The sequence below is a fragment of the Pipistrellus hanaki genome (genome assembly GCF_964339955.1).
Source record: "Pipistrellus hanaki genome assembly, chromosome: 4".
Taxonomy (NCBI): domain Eukaryota; kingdom Metazoa; phylum Chordata; class Mammalia; order Chiroptera; family Vespertilionidae; genus Pipistrellus; species Pipistrellus hanaki.
Genome location: NC_140506.1, coordinates 70,795,621 through 70,813,397, shown reverse-complemented (window position 1 = coordinate 70,813,397; position 17,777 = coordinate 70,795,621). Strand labels below are relative to the sequence as shown.

General features: G+C 57.5%; 2 protein-coding genes across 2 annotated transcripts; both read left to right on the top strand.

Moving 5' to 3' along the window:
• The first annotated feature begins 906 nt into the window (after nucleotides 1–906).
• Nucleotides 907–12,659, top strand: LOC311621440 (TSC22 domain family protein 4). The gene is made up of 5 exons (XM_084881479.1): nucleotides 907–1,585; nucleotides 1,983–3,030; nucleotides 5,971–6,137; nucleotides 11,497–11,545; nucleotides 11,976–12,659. Exons 2-5 carry the CDS (start codon nucleotides 2,269–2,271, stop codon nucleotides 12,183–12,185), a joined length of 1,188 nt encoding a protein of 395 aa, XP_084737605.1. The 5' UTR covers nucleotides 907–1,585; nucleotides 1,983–2,268; the 3' UTR covers nucleotides 12,186–12,659.
• A 242-nt stretch (nucleotides 12,660–12,901) lies between these two features.
• On the top strand, nucleotides 12,902–17,405 carry SPACDR (sperm acrosome developmental regulator). The gene is made up of 3 exons (XM_084881485.1): nucleotides 12,902–13,948; nucleotides 14,216–14,539; nucleotides 16,949–17,405. Exons 1-3 carry the CDS (start codon nucleotides 13,901–13,903, stop codon nucleotides 17,216–17,218), a joined length of 642 nt encoding a protein of 213 aa, XP_084737611.1. The 5' UTR covers nucleotides 12,902–13,900; the 3' UTR covers nucleotides 17,219–17,405.
• The last annotated feature ends 372 nt before the right edge of the window (nucleotides 17,406–17,777 follow it).

The following is a 17,777-nucleotide window of genomic DNA, read 5'->3' as shown; positions in this document are numbered from 1 at the left end:
GACCCATTCGCCCCAACCTGGAGTGGCTCCGCCTGGAGTAAGGGATGGAAAAACGGGACCTGTGAGGGGTGGGAGAGGAACCCAGGCTTGGGACCAGCAGTTCATCCTCAGGTGCACCAGTGTAGGTGGTTGTGTGTACAGACATGTATGATGTTTTCTTATATGGGGGAGGGCAGACAAGGACACCCCTGAGTGTGTGAATGCCTCTGCTCTCCCACTGATACCCTTTCTGAACCTTCCGAGTCTCCATTTCCACATCAAAGAAGTGAAATATGATGTCTAGGATTTGGTTCAAATAATCCCACACACAGAACAACAGGGGCTGTGGATGAAACACGAGTGGCGGTGAGTTTATCACTTTTAAAACTGCGTGAGGGGCCAAAACCGGTTTAGCTCAGTGGATAGGGCTTCGGCGTGCGGACTGAAGGGTCCCAGGTTCGATTCTGGTCAAGGGCATGTACAGTATGTTGGTTGCAAGCACATCCTCAGTAGGGGGTGTGCAGGAGGCAGCTGATCGATGATTCTCTCTCTAAAAAATCAATAAAATATATATATTTAAAAACTGCATGAGGGGTGCCTGGGAGTCCGTTATACCATTCTCTTCGGTCATTTTTATAAATTGTCATCATAACCCACTTTTTAAAACAGGGGAGGGACAGGGGAGGATGACCATACCTGCCTCCTACAGTGGCTGTGAAAGCTAGCAAAGACATGACGACAACAACAGCTTCAGCAGCACCTTCACATTTACCGGGTGTGTATGGGGTGGTAGGTACCCCAGAGCCCCTGACCGGTTCCTTCCCCCTCTCCGGAGCCTGCAGGCCCGAGGCAGCAAGTGCCTACAAGTAAGGGAATCCCTGGCGCTCTGCGGGCTCCTCCCTTCTCCCCGCCCTCCGCAGCCTCTCCCGGCGAGGATCGGCGGAGCTGGGGCCCAGCAGGTGTGGGGTTAAGGGAGCCGGGCCGGGGCCCCTGGAGCGGCAGCGGCGGCGGCGAGCGCGGCCGGCCCGGCGGCGGCGGCGGTGGCAGGCCTGGCTGCGCGCCAGCTGGCCCGGGGCCCCAGGAGGGAGAGAGGGCGGAGGAAGGGGAGGAAGAGGGGAAGAAGGAGGAGGAGGAGAGGAGCAGTCAGCAGGCCCGAGGAGGCAGGACTTCCTGGTGTGGGGGTTGTCAACAGCCCAGCAAGAGGGAGACGGTGAGAGCGAGCCGAGAGGAGCGAGCGGCGCGGCGGAGAGACCCATCGCTGCCACGCGGAGGAGCCGAGGGACCCGCGCGCCGACCCCCGCCGCCGTGGCTCCACCTGCAGGACCCGGGCGCTGAGCCGCCCCGCCCCGCCCGCGCCGCCCGGCACACTTGGGGCTGCGGAGGCCGCGCCTGGGCTCCGCCGAGGAGGCGGGGGCTCCGTCTTTCCGGAGCGCAAACTTTCCACGGCGATGCCGCGCGGGGTGCGGGGCGGCCCCCGGAGAGGACCGGGCGGCCTCTGACCGCCGCCGCCGGCGCCCCCGCGCTGCTGGGCCCCGAGGCCCCGGGAACCACAGCCCGACATCTTAGGCGGCCGGACCCCGGCCCCGCTGGTGGCCGCGGCCGAGAGGTGAGGCGCTGGGCGGGGCGGGCCGGCGGGCAGGGCCTGCCCCTGGAATGGGGGCGCTGGGGTGTCTGTGGGGGGGCGGGGGGGGGGACTTGAGGACCTGCCAGGCCGAGGAGCCGCTTACCCCCACCCCGTTCACCAAGCCCCGGAGCCCTGAGCTCCTGGGACGCATTAGAGCCCCGGGAGTGTGAGTCCCAGCCGAGAAAAGCCCAACTTTTTGGGTCCGGCTGCCTCTTCCTGCTCCGCGCGCCCCGCTCCTCTCCGGGCTCTGTCATCTCTGCCTGTCTCTTTGTCTCTGGTGGTTTCCCCTTCCTCCCCCAGTCTGCTCCCCGGAGAGGAAGACCCGGAGGTGGCCTGCCCACTGCTTTCTCACACACACGCTCTCTCGCTCTCTTTCCAGTTTGCAAACTCAGCTCTGGAGTTCGGCCGCGACGGCAGCAGCAGGAAAAACCTGCCCCTGCTCCCCCTCCTCGCCGCCTCCCCTCCCCTGCCCGGTCCTCCCTTCCCCAGCCAGGCGCCCCCAGTTCCTGCACGGCCCTCCCACCATGTCGGACCCAGACGTCCCCAGGGGCCCTGATGTCCCCGCCGTGTGGCTCCCCTGTTCCAGGGGTGCCTGAGCCCCTTCGAAGAGCCTCCACCCGCCCCGTCCCCTGCCCGCTTTGGCCCCATCCTGAGCCCCAGGGACCATGAGTGGGGGCAAGAAGAAAAGTAGTTTCCAGATCACCAGCGTCACCACGGACTACGAGGGCCCCGGGAGCCCTGGAGGTCCAGAGTCCCCCGCCCCGCAGGCCCCTACCGGGCCCCCACCACGCTTGCCCAACGGGGAGCCCAACCCAGAGCCAGGGGGCAAGAGCACCCCCCGGAATGGCTCCCCACCGCCTGGGGCCCCGGCCTCCCGCTTCCGGGTGGTGAAGCTGCCACAGGGCCTGGGAGAGCCTTATCGCCGTGGCCGCTGGACGTGTGTGGATGTTTACGAGAGAGACCTGGAGCCCCCCAGCTTTGGCCGGCTCCTGGAGGGGATTCGAGGGGCCTCAGGGGGCGCCGGGGGCAGATCTCTGGATTCCAGGTTGGAGCTGGCCAGCTTGGGCCTGGGAGCCCCCATCCCACAGCCAGGCCTGTCTCAGGGTCCAACCTCCTGGCTTCTCCCTCCTCCCACCTCCCCTGGACCTCAGGCCCGCTCCTTCACTGGGGGGCTGGGCCAGCTGGCAGTGCCCGGCAAGGCCAGGGTGGAAACACCCCCTCTGTCAGCTTCCCCACCCCAGCAGCGCCCCCCAGAGCCTGGGGCTGGAGATAGCGTGGGCACGTCCCGGGCTGCCACGCCCCTGTCCTCCCTGCGGGTGGACGTGGAGACCAGGGGCTCCGCAGCTGGAACTCCTCCACTGTCCCGCACTAAGGATGGAGCCCTGCGCCTGAGGATGGAGTTGGTTGCTCCAGAGGAGAAGGGGCAGGTAAGAGCTGGGGTCCAGGGTGGGGGGAGACCCCTGAGGGGTAGTGCTTGGCCATCGTGGCCTTGGCCTCCACCTCCATACTGGCTTCTTCCTACTCCACCATCCCCTTCTGTCAGATCACACAGCCCCTCTGTTTTCTTCCTGTCGGCTCACTTGGAGTTCCTTTCCTACTCCTCATACAGCCTGTTTTCCTCTCAGGCTTCCTCTTCTCTACATTCTTTTAAAAAAAAACAAACATATATATATATATATATATATATATATATATATACACATATATATTGATTTTTTTAAATGTATTTTATTGATTTTTTACAGAGAGGAAAGGAGAGGGAAAGAGAGTTAGAAACATTGATGAGAGAGAATCTTCGATCAGCTGCCTCCTGTACACCTCCTACTGGGGATGTGCCCGAAACCCAGGTACATGCCCTTGACCGGAATCGAACCCAGGACCTCTCAGTCCACAGGCTGACGCTCCATCCACTGAGCCAAACTGGTTTCGGCATTGATTTCAGAAAGGAAGGGAGAGGGAGATAGATACATCAATGATGAGAGAAAATCATTGATCGGTTGCGTCCTGCACAACTCCCACTGAGGACTGAGCGCACAATCCAGGCATGTGCCCGGACCAGGAGTCGAACCGTGACCTCCTGGCTCATAGGTTGATGCTCAGCCTATGAGCCACACCAGTCGGGCTCTTCTCTACATTCTTTAGCCTTTCATGTGTCTTTGGCCCAAGCCTCCAACTCCATATAGCCAGTCCCACCATCTCTCTGTCACAGAGATGTGCCCTTCTCACTTAGTCTTCGTCTCACCCCTTAGGCATTGAGGGTGGAGGCCCCATGTCCGGGCCTCTGGGAGAGGAACTGCCAGAGTTGGGGGAGAGGGACAAAAAGTAGGCATTCTGCTGTCTCTCCTTTGCAGCTCCATTCCCGGGTGGTCTTCTCACTGGCCAGCCACCTGTCCCAGCCCCTCTCTAGCTTGGTCCCAAGCCAGATTTCTCTGAGAAACTGAGGACTTGGGTGGTGCTGGGGACTGATGGCAAGGACGGGGGGCTTGCTGGTTTGTTGTCTGCCTCAGTTCCCCGTGCCTGGGCCTCTCCAGGATCAGTAACTGGGGATGGCCATATGGAGTGGGAGAGAGGGGCAGGAAGCAGCAGAGAAGGAGTTAAATCCTTTGCTCCTTCTGCTTCCTGTCTCCAAAAGAGGAACAAGTCTGGGCTGGGGGGCAGGATGCCTGCCTGGGTCTCTGGGGTGAGGGGTGGGCAGCCAGGGCCTGGGGGTGGGATGTGTCTGCCCCGGAGGAGAAAATAACACCTTGGGCTGCAGGAGGAAAGGCCCGGAGTGTGAGGATGGGAACTTTCCCCCTTCCTGGCCTTGGGCACAAACCACAGTATAAAAATAACCTGCGACTGGGTGTCTGGGCCCTGTCAGGACCAGTCAGGACCGGCTCCCCCCACTCCCTCCTGGCCTGAGTTTACATCTCTCATGCCACCCCCACCCCCCACCCCTACTTTTCTTGAGCTCTTTCATTCAATCTCTACCCCAGGGGAGAAGATGCTGTTTCCTTTACTGGTCCCTTCCCTGTCCCCCACACACTTCCCTCTGCCCCAGAGACTATCCTTAAGCCTCGCCTGGGCTTTCCTTGGGCCCGCAGACCCTGCCCCTCTCTTCTCTGTGCCCCCAACCCCTTTTGCTTCTCTTGGGTCTGGATCCCTTCCTGCGTGCATGCATCTGTGCTGCTGCTTCCCTGCCCCAAAGTTAGTCTTCCTTCACCTCCCCAGGCCTCTTCTCCCTCAGCGGCCTCTGATGGGAGCCAGCAGGAGGGCTGGGCACATCACCTGGGCCCCTTCCTCGGTGCTGTCTCTCTAACCACCCTGAACTCTCTGTTCTTGGCTTTTCTGAGAAGCTGGGGCCTCCTGGGCCTCACAGAGGCGGCTTGTTCCTGTGGCCCCCGCCCTTTTGCAGCCTCCCCCAGTGCCTGTTGGGCTGTCCACGCCCAGGCTCCGCCTCCCCCATCTCTGCCGCCCGCTCCCTCACCCCCTACCCCAGGGCCTGAGCCAGCGTAGAGCTTCACCTGAGTCCTGAAAAGTTTGAGAGGAGAGGCTCGCATGGGTATGGCGGGGGTGGGAGGGTGGAGGGCCAGTTTCTGAGGATTCATTCATTCTACAAATAGCTATTGGACAAACTAAGCCGTGCTCTCTGGAGCTTACCTTTTAGCAACAGACGGGCAAAAATACTTTATCATCAGGTAGCATTAGGTATAATTAAAAAAAAGGAACAGTTCAGTGGAATTTACCAGTCCAATGACAGGGGAACGCCTCTCTGAGGAAGTGACATTTAAGTTGCTTTAAGAAGTTGGGTGACAGAAGGCAGACACTCTCTGATTAGCCTCTGATGAGAGGTCCTGGCTCGGCTGGCGGCAGGGTGCTGGGGTGGAGATCAGAGCCCTCTCTGATACCTTGTGAACCACTTTTTAGAAGCCACTTACCTAGTCCTCAGGTTGGGCACTGTTTCCTTGCCTCTGGTACCTGCCTGATGCTTTCCCCAGACCTGGGGGGAAAGGGGGTTCCAGAGCAGGATCCCTTGCTGAAACCGGTTTGGCTCAGTAGATAGAGCGTTGGTCTGCAGACTGAGGGGTCCCAGGTTCGATTCCGGTCAAGGGCATGGACATTGACTGTGGGCACATATCTGGTGGGGGGTGTGTAGGAGGCAGCTGGTCGATGTTTCTGGCTCTCTGTCCCTCTCCCTTCCTCTCTGTAAAGAATCAATAAAATATATTTTTTTTAAAAAGAAAAAGAAAAAAAAGAGCAGGACCCCTGGGTCCTTGGGAGAGTATGGGGAGGAGGGGTGGGTGGGGAGGAAGACTACTGGGCAAGTTGTAAAGTGGTTGGTTTCTTTCTCCTGCTTCATGTGACAGTTCCTACCTCTCTGCCTCCAGGTACCCCCCCTCGACTCTCGCCCCAGCTCCCCGGCCCTCTACTTCTTCCCCGACGCCAGTCTGGTTCACAAGTCTCCAGACCCCTTTGGAGCAGCGGCAGCCCAGAGCCTCAGCCTGGCCCGATCCATGCTGGCCATCAGCGGCCATCTGGACAGCGATGACGATAGGTAGGTGGGCTCCGCCGCCGAACCCCGTGCCTCACGTAGCCACGTGAAACTGCCTGGTGTGTCCTTCACCCACGTTGAACTTGTTGGGGGGAGAGGGGGAACCTCTTAAACAGAAACCTGGCCTGGGCATAACGCACTGGGCAAAGTTGATTTGGGACCCACTCCCTCTCTGGAGAGAGCTGGATGGCACTCTATGTTTAGGATTGTCAATCATAGTACTTTTTAATTTCATTTAATTTTATTATTATTTTTAAATATATATTATTGATTTTTCACAGAGAGGAAGAGAGAGGGATAATAGAGAGTTAGAAACATTGATGAGAGAGAAACTTTGATCAGCTGCCTCCTGCACACCCTCTACTGGGGATGTGCCTGAAACCAAGGTACATGCCCTTGATGGGAATTGAACCTGGGACCCTTCAGTCTGCAGGCCGACGCTCCATCTGCTGAGCCAAACCTGCCAGGACCATAATACTTTTTTAGAGTTTGAAGGGAATCATTGTCAAATTCCAGAGCTCTTGCAGATTTAGCGATCACCTGGCCAACCCCAAGAACTTCCTAGCAAAAGTGCTAGAGGTGAGACCAGGGAGTCAGTCTCCTCCTCGTCCCCATCTCTCTCTCCCTGCCGAGGGGAACGGAACTCCTGTCTCCAATGGTAACATCTTATAGTCCATGTGGACTACTTTAGGGTCCTAGGACCTCCAGGACCAAGAAAGCATGTCCCTAAGGTTCTGTTCCCGGCTGAGGAACACCCCGGGGCTGGGTCCTCCCCTTGGCCGAGCCAAAGCCATGGAGAGGATGGCTGAGGGGCGCGGGAAGGCCCCGGAGAGCTGAGCTGCTGGGGTTTGCCCTTCAGGGGAGAATGTCCTGATCGGTTCTATGGCGTGGTGGGCAGAACTTCCTGTTTTGAGGGCCAGGTTTCAACATAGGAATGTCAGCAAGCTGAAAAGGGAGGAACAAAATTGCTAGTCAGATAGCCACGCTGCTCCCTTCTGGCCGCAGACTGATAGGAACCCAGAAGAAGGGCTAGGGAGTCGCAGCTTTTATTTTGGAGGGAGGAGTGGGACTTCCTGTTTGAGGCTTTGGAGGAGGGACTTCCTGTTTGGGAGAAATAATAAGGGCTTACGGATGACTGAGTGGGTGCAGGGGGCTGGTCCTTCTTCCTTCTTCCCCATCTGTGAGACCAACCCCAATCTGTGAGACTCGGGGACTGAGTCTCCCCAAAGAAAAGTGCCCGAGAGCTGGGAGCCCAAGAGGAAAGAGAAGTGGTGGCTGGGATCCGGGGGATGGGGTGGAGGCTGAGGGCCTGGGGGAAGCTGTGGAGAATGAGGGACAGGGCCCGTATGGGTGGGGCCCTGTCTGGGCTCCCATCTGAGCTAGGGCTGTCAGGAATGTGTGAGGTGTGAGGTCAGCCAGGGCCTGAAGAGTCACCTGCCCCCATTGCTGCTATTCTCAGCTCTTCCCACCCTCTCCTCCTCCCATTTGGGAAGTAACCTGGCATTAGGGCTGCCTGTCCCTCCTCCACCCCTGTTGATTTCAGAGCCTAGCCTCCTGTGCTCCCTTAGAGAGTTCTGCCTCCAGAAGCCTCCTCAGCTGTCTCTTCTTGGCTTGTCCCCTCCCTCCCTCCCTCCCTCCCTCCCTCCCTCCCTCCCTCCCTCCCTCTGTCCCATCCCCTCCACACACCCCAGTCTGACCGGTCCAGCTCCTAGCTTCCACTTTACCCTGCTCTCCTGCAAGCCTCTGGGGCTCTGGCCCAGCCCAGCCCCTTGTGCCCCACCCTGCTGGGCCAGCGGGTTTGGGTTGGGCCACCCCTTTCGCCCCCTGGAAAGCGGCACATAGCCCCCACCTCCGCTCTCTGCTGGAAGCTGGCAGGAGAACAGAGTTCAAGTGGCATGGGACCGCCCTCTTGAGAGGGAAATGGGTTGGGATGTTAAGTGCATGGATCCCAGATGGGGAGTGGAGGTTGCCCGATCAGTTCCAGAGCCTGGGGATGGGAGAGCAGAGGGTGCCTGGAGAATTCTGACTGCTCAAGTGCCCCTGAGTTGCAATGACTCTCAACAGGGCCTTAAGGTTGGAAGGTACTTGAATACTTGGATGGGTGGATGGGCGTGGTGGGTGGATAGATGAGTGGATGGGAATCCAACATCGGGAATCCGAGCATGATAAGGACTGAATTCCAGGAACTCGGGGAAGAAAAAGTACATGTATATCCGGTGTCTCCTTTGGGCCAGATGCTACATTTTATGTCACATAACCCTAAAAGCAACTCCATGATACCCACTTGAAGAAACTGAGACTCAGAGGAGGAGGGTTTTAGCAACTTGCCTAAGGTCACTCACTGCGCTAGTGAGTGGCAGGACTGCAATCAGAGCCTGGGTCTGACACCCAAACCGCAGTCTCTCCCCTTTCCTACTGGGCGCCCGTGTCCCAAGAGCTGCCATCTCTAGGATGCCCTTTCTCACCGGGACAGCGCTCTCGAGCTGGGCAAGGAGCCACCCCTCCCCACGCCTGGTCTGGCCCCACCCCAAAAACACCACGGATCCGGGCGGGAGTGTAGACAGTGCTGCCGGATGCCACTTCGCTGGCCCCGGGCCCAGCTCCTGGGGGCTCCTCAGAACTCAGCGAGGGAGCGGGCCGGCCCTTGTCCCTGGGATCAGAACCTCCACCTCTCCCAGATGTCCTGCTTCTTCCTCTGATCCTCACTGTGAGGCTATTTCATTTGACCTTCAAAAAGGAAGACCAGTTCTAAGGCTATTCTATGCCCCAGGACCCAAGAGTCCTGCAGACCCAGGGTCCCCAGCTGTGCACATTTGTGCCCCGCACAACTCCAGGGGGCGCCACGCACGTTTGAAGTCACTGTGGCCGTTTGAAGTCATGACCGTTTTCTGGAAGATGGCAGTAAAGGTCTTGAAGAAAGGGGAATATATTGTTGTAATTCACACAAAGTCACCTTTTTGGGCTTCTGGTGAGAATTGATCTCACCAAGCCAACCCCAAGCTTTCGGCTCCTGACTTTGCCCAAGCATTCCAGCACCATGCCTGCCCGCCGCCCCTCACTCAGGGTTCTCAAAGGGAGAGCGTGGGGTGCTGGCCAGGGTCTTGGTCCCTGGAAGTGTGACTGTTAGGCTGTGACAGTGGAATGTGTTGTCAGAAACTCTCCAGCACGAGAGAAACAGGAGAGAGTCCTCTGTCAGCCAGCAGGTGTTTATCCCTGTAGTGCCCCTTTGTTTCTGGCACGAACAAACACCGCGCTTGGCATCTTTACCCGAGTGCCCGCCAAAGAAGCCAGCCTCCCCGCTCCCGTGGGTCTGCCCCTCTTTGGTCCCTGGGTGTCTGTGTTCACGGGGAAGGGGAGGGAGGAAGATTCTGTGGTGGCCCAGGCTCCACCCAGGTGCCTCCGATGGAAATAGCTTGAGAGCTGCTTTGACTCTCCAGCTGGCGGGCCTGCCCTCCGCTCTGAAACGTGTCCTCTCCCCTCCTGATTCTAGGAGTTCAGGTGTCCCCCCCCACCCCCACCCCGGGCCGCTCTCTCAGGCCTGGTCACCCCGTTGGTTACCCACCTGTCAGTGCCTTCTGCACCCAGAGCTTGGATGGGAAATGGAAAATTCCCAGCTCCCTGTGTTCTCTTCCTGGCTGCAGGGCCTCATTCAAGGGTCACCTTGAAATGAGTGTTAATCTCCCCCACCCTCACCCCCCTCCAGGAAAGCAAGTTGGAACTGACAAGCCGGAGGGAGGGCTTGACAACTGAGCACAAGGGCACAGGATGCAGCATGTTGGGGCCACCAGCTCTAAGGGGGGGGGGGGGAGGGCAGCTAGGGGGGGTCAGGGTGGTGATCCTGCAGCACCGTCCTGGCTGAAGGGCTGGCCCTGGGGCTGAGGCAGCTGAGGCAGACACAGGACGGGGTTGGGTCAGGAGCCAGGGGTGACGCAGGGATCAGGGAGCCTCGGAGGTTCGGGCAGGGCTGGCAGGATGGTTCAGGCCTCAGGCCTCCAAGAGACTGATTTGATTGAGGGAGGTCTGGTTCTGGGACCCAGAACTTGGCCCCGAGGACGGGTGTGCCAGGCCTGTGTTGACCTCTGGTGGCCACTTAACAAACTGCAGCAGCCAGACCTGCTCTCCCCTTCCTGACCCCTGCTCCCACGGGTCTTCAGAAAAGTCTCTGCTCCTGTTCCCAGGGCCCCACCTCCAGCTTCCCCTTCCCACCGCTCCTCCAGCCCTCACTCCTCCAGCGCTCCAGACCCCAGACCCAGGACCAGAGGCCGTGCTGGTCTTTCGGGGCTCTGGACTCTGTTCCATTGCCATGGCAACCTTTCCCATTCCTCCTGGCCCTCACCATGGGAGGTGGGGTTACCTCTGGGCAGACACCAGGGGAGACCCCTGATGAAAGCTTTATGTTGGAAAGGGGGCTGCTTACAGACCAAGGAAGACCACAAGCACATCAAACACCCCCTCCCCCGCAACCGCCGTCCCAGCCGAGAGGAGCTAAGACCTTGAGGGAGGCCAGTGCTAGACCAGGGCGGGCAGGATGGAGGCAGAGGTGGGGAGAGGCCTCCCAAGGCCAGGCTCTCCCTCAACCTTTACGCCACCCCCTGGACCCACGCCGCCCTGCACCAGGCCCACCAGCTGACTTCCCTCAGCCGGGCTCCCTCCCCTCTGCTCTGGGATTGCTGCCAGGTTAAGAAGGGGACACTGGCACTGACTGAGTCTGGGAATTCCCGCCCACCATGGAGCCAGTGGGAGGGGGTCCCCGTGTCCCTGAGGAGCCAATAGCAGCCAGGCTTTGCCCTGGGGGGTGGTGTATATCTTCCAGACGGGCACCCCCTGGGCACTGTCTTCTCTGCCTGCCTGGCACCAGCCGGACCCCGCTCTGCCCGGGGGGCTCTGAGCCCCCCAGGCAGTACTGATACAGCCCTCGCCCTTTGCGGGAGGCCGGGGGACCCTGGCCCCTTGGGGATGGCCCAGCCAGGAGTCTCTGTCAAGTCCCTGGTGTCATCTTTTGAGACCCGGGTGGTAGGGATGGCTCCGGGGCCGCCCCGGAAGAGGGGCTGTGTCTCCTCTCCCTGCTCCCCTCGGGGAGCGTCCCCCATCCGAGGGGCTGCGGGGCCCCCGCCCCACCGGGGCCTCGGCGGGCCTGGGCAGAGACCCTCACCCCGCCGGGGCATGGACAAAACCCTCCTCTCTCTGATCCTCTACTGTCACAGGTACAGGCTGGGATGTGGGTGGGCGGCTGCGGCAGTGGGGCTTGTGGAGGCCAGAGCCTGCTCTGAGAAACATCTGGAAGGCAACTGGCTGTGGTGTCCAGACGCCTGGCTTGGCACCTGCTCCTCTTTACCTCTCGTCTCCCTGTCTCTCTCCCCAGCGGCTCCGGAAGCCTGGTTGGCATTGACAACAAGATCGAACAAGCCATGGTAAGAGAAGCCATCTTGGCCCCAGGAGGACCCTGCTCGTGTGCTGATGCCCGGGTCCTGCCTCTCTCAGCTGGCCTGCTGCTCCGCCCCTGCTGTCCTCATTATTAGGGAGCACTGTCTCCTAGCTCCTCCACCTGCTCCCAGCTGGGTTCCCTGGGGCCCTCCACCAGCTCCGGGCTCCACCTGCACCTTGGCGTCCCTTGGGTCTGGCCCTGCTCCCGGTCCCCATCTGTGTCTTTGAGCCCTGACCTTGCCTCTGTCCGGCCTTTTTCTCTGCGGCCCCTCCGCTCCTCCCCCTGCGATGCTTCTTCCCCGGCGGTCCCTCATTGCCTGGAAGGAGGAGGGTTTCTCACACCCAGCCCTTCCAGTGACTGGGCAGGCAATGGGGTTGGGGTGGCCTGGGACCCCTGATGCTTTGCCTGTCCCCCAGGACCTGGTGAAGTCCCACCTCATGTTTGCGGTCCGGGAGGAGGTGGAGGTGCTGAAGGAGCAGATCCGGGACCTGGCTGAGCGGAATGCTGCACTGGAGCAAGAGAATGGACTGCTGCGCGCCCTGGCCAGCCCCGAGCAGCTGGCCCAGCTGCCGCCCTCAGGGGTCCCTCGGCTTGGGCCCTCTGCGCCCAATGGGCCCTCCATCTGAGCCTCCTTTCCCTCACAATGTGCCTTTGGGGGCTGCCACAGCTGCCAGGCCTTGTGCCAGCCGCCTGCCCCCTCTTCCTATGCAGCTTTAATTCCCCCTGGTCCCTAGGGGTGGGAGTTAAAGGCTCAGAACTGGCCTGTCCCTCGGTCCTTCCTCCGTTTCCCCATAATGCCTAGGGACTGGGCTGGGGCATCCCCAGACCTTGACGGAGGAGAGAGGGCCTCAGGACAGGGTGTTAGATGGAGCTCCCGCTTCCCTCCCGGGGTCAGTGTTCTGGGGCCCCCAGCAGTAGATGGCTTGAGGGAGCTGGAGGCTTCCTGGCAGACACGCCATCCTCACCTTCTTCCCTGGAAGTGCCCCCTCTTCTCGGCCCAGGGGAGGGAATACGGACAGTATCTGGAAGTTCTGGGATTCAGGTTGTTATTAAAATAATAATTATAATTAAAAAAATCCAAAGAAACTTGAATCTGGAAATCGGCATCTCGTTGCTTGTGTCCAGACGGGGGCCCCACACCAGCAGTGCCCACCGCGGGAGAGGGACTGAGGCCGCAGGCTCCCGGAGGTCCCCCCCAAACCGGGGAGGTTTCATGTGGCTCCGCGTGGCCAGAAGAGATGCTGGAAAGGGAGCCGGTGGCCTGCCAGGTCCTGGGAAGGGGCAGGCAAGGCAAGGCAGAGGGAGGGAGGGAGGGAAGGTGGAGGGGGCTGTCAGCCCACGTGCTGGGGAGGGGTGGGGGCGGCAGGGAAACAATGAGGCCTTTGGTGATTGTACAGGATCCACCCTCAGCTTCCCAGTGTGTCCCCTCTGCGGGCTGGATCCGGGTGGCTGCTTGGGGGTGGGGCAGGGGGCCCTGAATGGGCCCCTTGTCTCAGCCCTGGGTGTGGGCCAGGCTTCCCGGGCACACAGTGCCCTCGCCAGGCCTGGCCGGCCTCTGTGGCTTCCACCCCCAGCTGGCTGAGGATGGGGCCCAGTGAGGGAGCAGGCCCCTCCCAGGCAGCCTCAGCCGGGCTCCCGTCCAAGGCAGAAGCAGCAGGTAGGGAGAAGGACCCCATCTAGTGGGGAAGTGGGAGAAAGCAGCGGCCTCGGCTCATGAGGGCCCTGCCCCCAGCCTGGACAGGACCTGCAGAAGGCTGGATGCTGGAGGCTGACCACATGGCTCCCCCTATATATGACCTCGGGTAGGTCCCTGGTTTCTATGTATGACCTTGGGCAGGTCTGGTTTCTTTGAATCCCAGCTTCCTCGTGGGTAAGACGGCACTGACAGTCACACGTACCTGAGGGCTGCCGTGAGAATTACAGGGCATCACACACAGAAAATGCCCAGCGAGTCCCCGCACTCCGAAATGTCCCTTTCCCTTTCATGTCGTTGGGGAAAGAAGGGCTGAGGGTTCAGAGATTGGCTCTGGGCTCTTGGAAGGGCCTCGGGGGTTGGGGTCGAGGCCAGGCAGGCTCTCACAATGGGCTGGAACTCTCCCTCACTCTGGGTTCTCATCCACTTTGACTCCTCTCCCTGCCCCAGGGAGGGGAGGGAAGGCCTAGGATCAATTGTCGGGGGGCTTTGCCCCTAGATTCCGTATTTCTTTCTTCGCTGCTGCATTTGAAGCTCCTGAGAGACCTCTGAGGTGGCAGCCACTGGCCTGCAGCTTGCCCCCCCATACCCTCTCCTCATACCGGATGCTGGTTGTGCCCCCTACTTGGGACTGGTGAATTGGGAGAGATGACTATCAGATTCTTCCAGTGGTGTTGGCGAAAGCTTACTTCCTGGGTAAGTTTCAGAAACTGCCCTTTTTTATACCATTCTGGGGTGGGAGGTGCTGGCCAATGACTTCTAGGTCACATACACACCCCCTCTCGCTGGCCTCCCTCCCCCTGGCTTCCTGTGGCCAAACAAGACAGGGAGGGAGAAGTGAGGCAGGACAGCCCAGGAGGAGGCCAGGACACACGCTGTCCATCCCTTCTGTGCCTCCCCTCTTCGGACTGCTGTCCGCTCCGGCCCTCTGTCCCATCCTTCCTCTCCCTTCTTGGTTCCTAGGTGTTTTTCTGGAAACACAAAACTAAGTCAACTGTTGTGGGGCACGCTGACTCCGAGAAAACTGCGCTGAAGATGGAGACGAAGTGCAGTGTGGTTGAGACTTTCAAGTTCGTGGGGCCCCTTAAAGAGGCCAATATCTCCAGCATGGGACTGTTCCCCAAGGCGTCTGATCCCTGCACATTGGCCAAGACAACCGATGGGGCTAAAGTGGAGCTGGACTGTAGGAGCCGGTCCCTGTTACAGCTGCCCCGGTCGGCTGCCAAGTCTGTCTCCTCACTCATGCTCTCGGCCCTCCAGTCTGGCTGGCAAATGTGCAGCTGGAAGGTCAGTACCATACCCCCCTTGTCCCCGACAACCTCCCCACCCCTCCACACGGGACTCCCTCCTCCCTCCATTCAGTTGTTCAACACGGATTTCCTGTACCCCTACTTAGCGCCAGTTGCTGAGACAGGCTCGTAGGATACGTGGTGGAGATGGACAAGGTTTGCCCAGACTAAAGGGGGGCTGCAGACAAGTTCATAGGGGTCTGTGGGAATCCAGGGGAGAGGCATCTCATCCAGGCCTGGGAAGTCAAGGAAGACCTTCCGAACAGAAGAGAGGGTGAGGCTGAGACTGAAGGCTTTAGCTTAGCTTGAGGCGGGGTGGAGGTGTCCGCAGAAAGCGGAAGGAGTGGCAAGAGCGTTTATGAAGGAAGAAGCACAGATGCTTGGAGCGCTGGCCCAAGTTGTGTGGATCACAGGAAAGTGTTCCTGGAGCTGAGGGCCAGCTAGTGCAAGAGAGAGCTGGTGACCAGTTGTGTGGAGTTTGCGTTTAGACCCTAAGAACAACAGATTTTGATTTAGAAAGGTCACCTGCGCTCCTACGTTGCTGGTGGGAATGCAAAATGGTAGAGTCAGTCTGGAAAACAGTTTGGTAGCTTCTTATAAAACTAACCATGCAATTATTATACAGCCCAGCAGTTGTACTCTTGGGCATTTATCCTAATGAATGAATGAAATTTTATGTTCACACAAAAATCTGTACAGGACTGTTCATAGTAGCTTTATTTGTAATAGCCAAAATCAACCCAAATGTCCCTCAATGGGTGAATGGTTAAACTGTGATATATCCATTCCATGAGATACTTATCAGCCATAAAAAGAACAGACTATTAATACATTCAACAGCTTAGATGAATTTCAAGGGAATTATGCTAATGAAAATAACCAATCTAAAATAGGTTAGGTTATATGTACTATGTGATTCCATTTATATGTTATGCCATTCTTGAAATACTGAAATTATAGACAGAGAACTTATCAGTGGTTTGATAGTTGGCAGGGGCAGCAGAGTGAGGGTGAGGCTGGGGGTGGGGGAGGTGAGGGAAGGTTTGTTATAAAAGACAACATGAGGAATCCTTATGTGATGGAAATCTCCTATATCATTATGACTGTGGTAGTTGGATACATGAGCCTGCACATATGATATAAAAATTGGATAGGATTCAACACACACACACACACACATGCATACAAGTAAAACTGGGGAAATGTGAATAAGATCAGTGGAGTGCATCAATGTCAATTTCCTGACTATAATATCTATGGTATGATATTGTGCTAGAATTTTGCAAGATTTTACTATAGGGGAGGGGAGACTACTTTTTAAAAATATATATTTTATTGGTTTTAGGAAGGGAGAAGGAGAAAGAGATAGAAACATCAATGATGAGAGAGAATCATTGATTGGCTGCCTTTTGCACACCCCCTACTGGGGATGGAGCCCACAACCCAGGCATGTGCCCTTGGCTGGAATCAAACCTGGGACCCTTCAGTCGGCAGGCTGACGCTCTATCCATTGAGCCAAACCAACCAGGGCTAGGGGAGACTACTAATTAAAGGTATACAGGAACTCTATTATTTCCCACAACTGCATATGAATCTACAGTTATCTCCAAGTGAAAAACTTAATTTAAAACTAGGAAATGCCTAGATCATTACCAAGATCATTATCTTGGCCTTGAATTAAGTATGGCAGCATTAATTTAAAGTCACATGGCTTTCCTATGGAGGGGCAGGGATCGGAAGGGAACAAGAGAAGAGGCAGGTAGACCCATTGGAGGTGTTTGTAGTCCTGGCTAAGAGAGAAGGATATTCTGGATTTGGGGAGAGGCATCGGGTAGAACAAGCGAATGGGTCAGAGCAATATTTCAGGGGTAGAATTGTTGCACTAAGTGGTTGGGTGGAATAGGGTGAGGGAAAAGGGAGAAATAGAAGTCAGAGCAGGCTGGAGCAAGGGTGTACATGGGGAAGGAGATGATGAGTTTGTGCTTTGAGACAAAACAAGTGGAGATGTCCATAAGACATCTGCAGGAAGATGTCTAGGAGGCAGTGTGATATACAGGCCTGGAGGTCAGAAGGGAGCTCTGGGCCGGAAACAGAGATCCTTCTTCTTTTTAACACATGAAGCACTAGTGGGAACTCAAAGGTGGGTCAGACGTGGTCCTACTCTTCCAGGAGCTTGCATTCTAGTGTTGCGTCCGAAGAACAAATAGTGATGATTGACAGGGCAAACACAAGGGTAGAGAAGGACACCTAATATAGCCTGAGAAGACTTCCTGGAGGAGTCAATGCCTGAGCTGAGGCATAATGAAGGAGGAGGAATTAAAAGCCTTTGTTATTTATCTGCAGGTGGTTCCGCCAGCTGTTTCTCCTTAGACCAAGCTATTTACATGTGCACGTCTCTCTCTTTCAGTCATCTGTGAGTTCTACCTCAGTTCCTTCCGAAATACGGACCCGGTCCCCTTTGCAGTCACCGGAAGCTGAGATGCTGCGGGAAGTGTATCTGGTGCTGTGGGCCATTCGGAAACAACTGCGACAGCTGGCCCGCAGGCAAGAGAGGCGCAGGAGGCACCACCACGCGGTCCACGCTAACCCCCAGCCGGAACCAGTTCAGGGCCTGAAAAAGGATGCCTCTAAGGGGAACCCCACATCCTCAGAAAGCCCCTACCTCACTCTTAGGTAAGGCTGATAGGAGAGGTTAGGGCAGCAGGCCAGGAGTTGTGGGTGAGGAGACATTTTCACACTGTCACGTCTCATCAGGAACCCAGGGCCAGGCCTGGGGTCCCACTTCTCCCCTTCATTACTTTTATTCAATTTGTAAAAAAATTTTCAAAATGTTGGAAAATAAATATCAGATATTTCTGAGTAGATATATATATAGAGTGTATTTGTAGATGGGCAGAGGCAAAGAGGGTAACTTGGGTGGGACAGAGAGGGCACTGAGTTGCTGGATTAAATATGATTGGGAGTAACCTCTGGGCCTTTTGGGAAGATGTGTGTGTGGGGGGAAGGGGGGGCTGCAGGGGGGCAGGAAGAGGGAATCTACAGGTCCTGGCCTGAGCCCACGCACGCTTAGGGGCTGAACTGTCGTTGACAGCGCTGCCTGGCCAGCAAAGATAACATTAGCACCCATTTATTGAAGACACACTGCGTGCCAGGTCCTGTGCCTGTTTTCTCTCAAAATCCTGCAAGTCAGATTGTCCATTATGGGACTTGTCCAAGGCCCTCCCGACCCCTCCGGA

Excerpts from the sequence above, each read along its gene's own strand:
- SPACDR (XM_084881485.1), top strand. The coding sequence starts at position 13,901 with ATGACTATCAGATTCTTCCAGTGGTGTTGGCGAAAGCTTACTTCCTGG. Across the intron at positions 13,949-14,215 it reads GGCGAAAGCTTACTTCCTGG|GTGTTTTTCTGGAAACACAA; the intron begins GTAAGTTTCAGA and ends CTTGGTTCCTAG. Across the intron at positions 14,540-16,948 it reads GGCAAATGTGCAGCTGGAAG|TCATCTGTGAGTTCTACCTC; the intron begins GTCAGTACCATA and ends TCTCTCTTTCAG.
- LOC311621440 (XM_084881479.1), top strand. The coding sequence starts at position 2,269 with ATGAGTGGGGGCAAGAAGAAAAGTAGTTTCCAGATCACCAGCGTCACC. Across the intron at positions 6,138-11,496 it reads CTGGACAGCGATGACGATAG|CGGCTCCGGAAGCCTGGTTG; the intron begins GTAGGTGGGCTC and ends CTCTCTCCCCAG. Across the intron at positions 11,546-11,975 it reads ACAAGATCGAACAAGCCATG|GACCTGGTGAAGTCCCACCT; the intron begins GTAAGAGAAGCC and ends CCTGTCCCCCAG.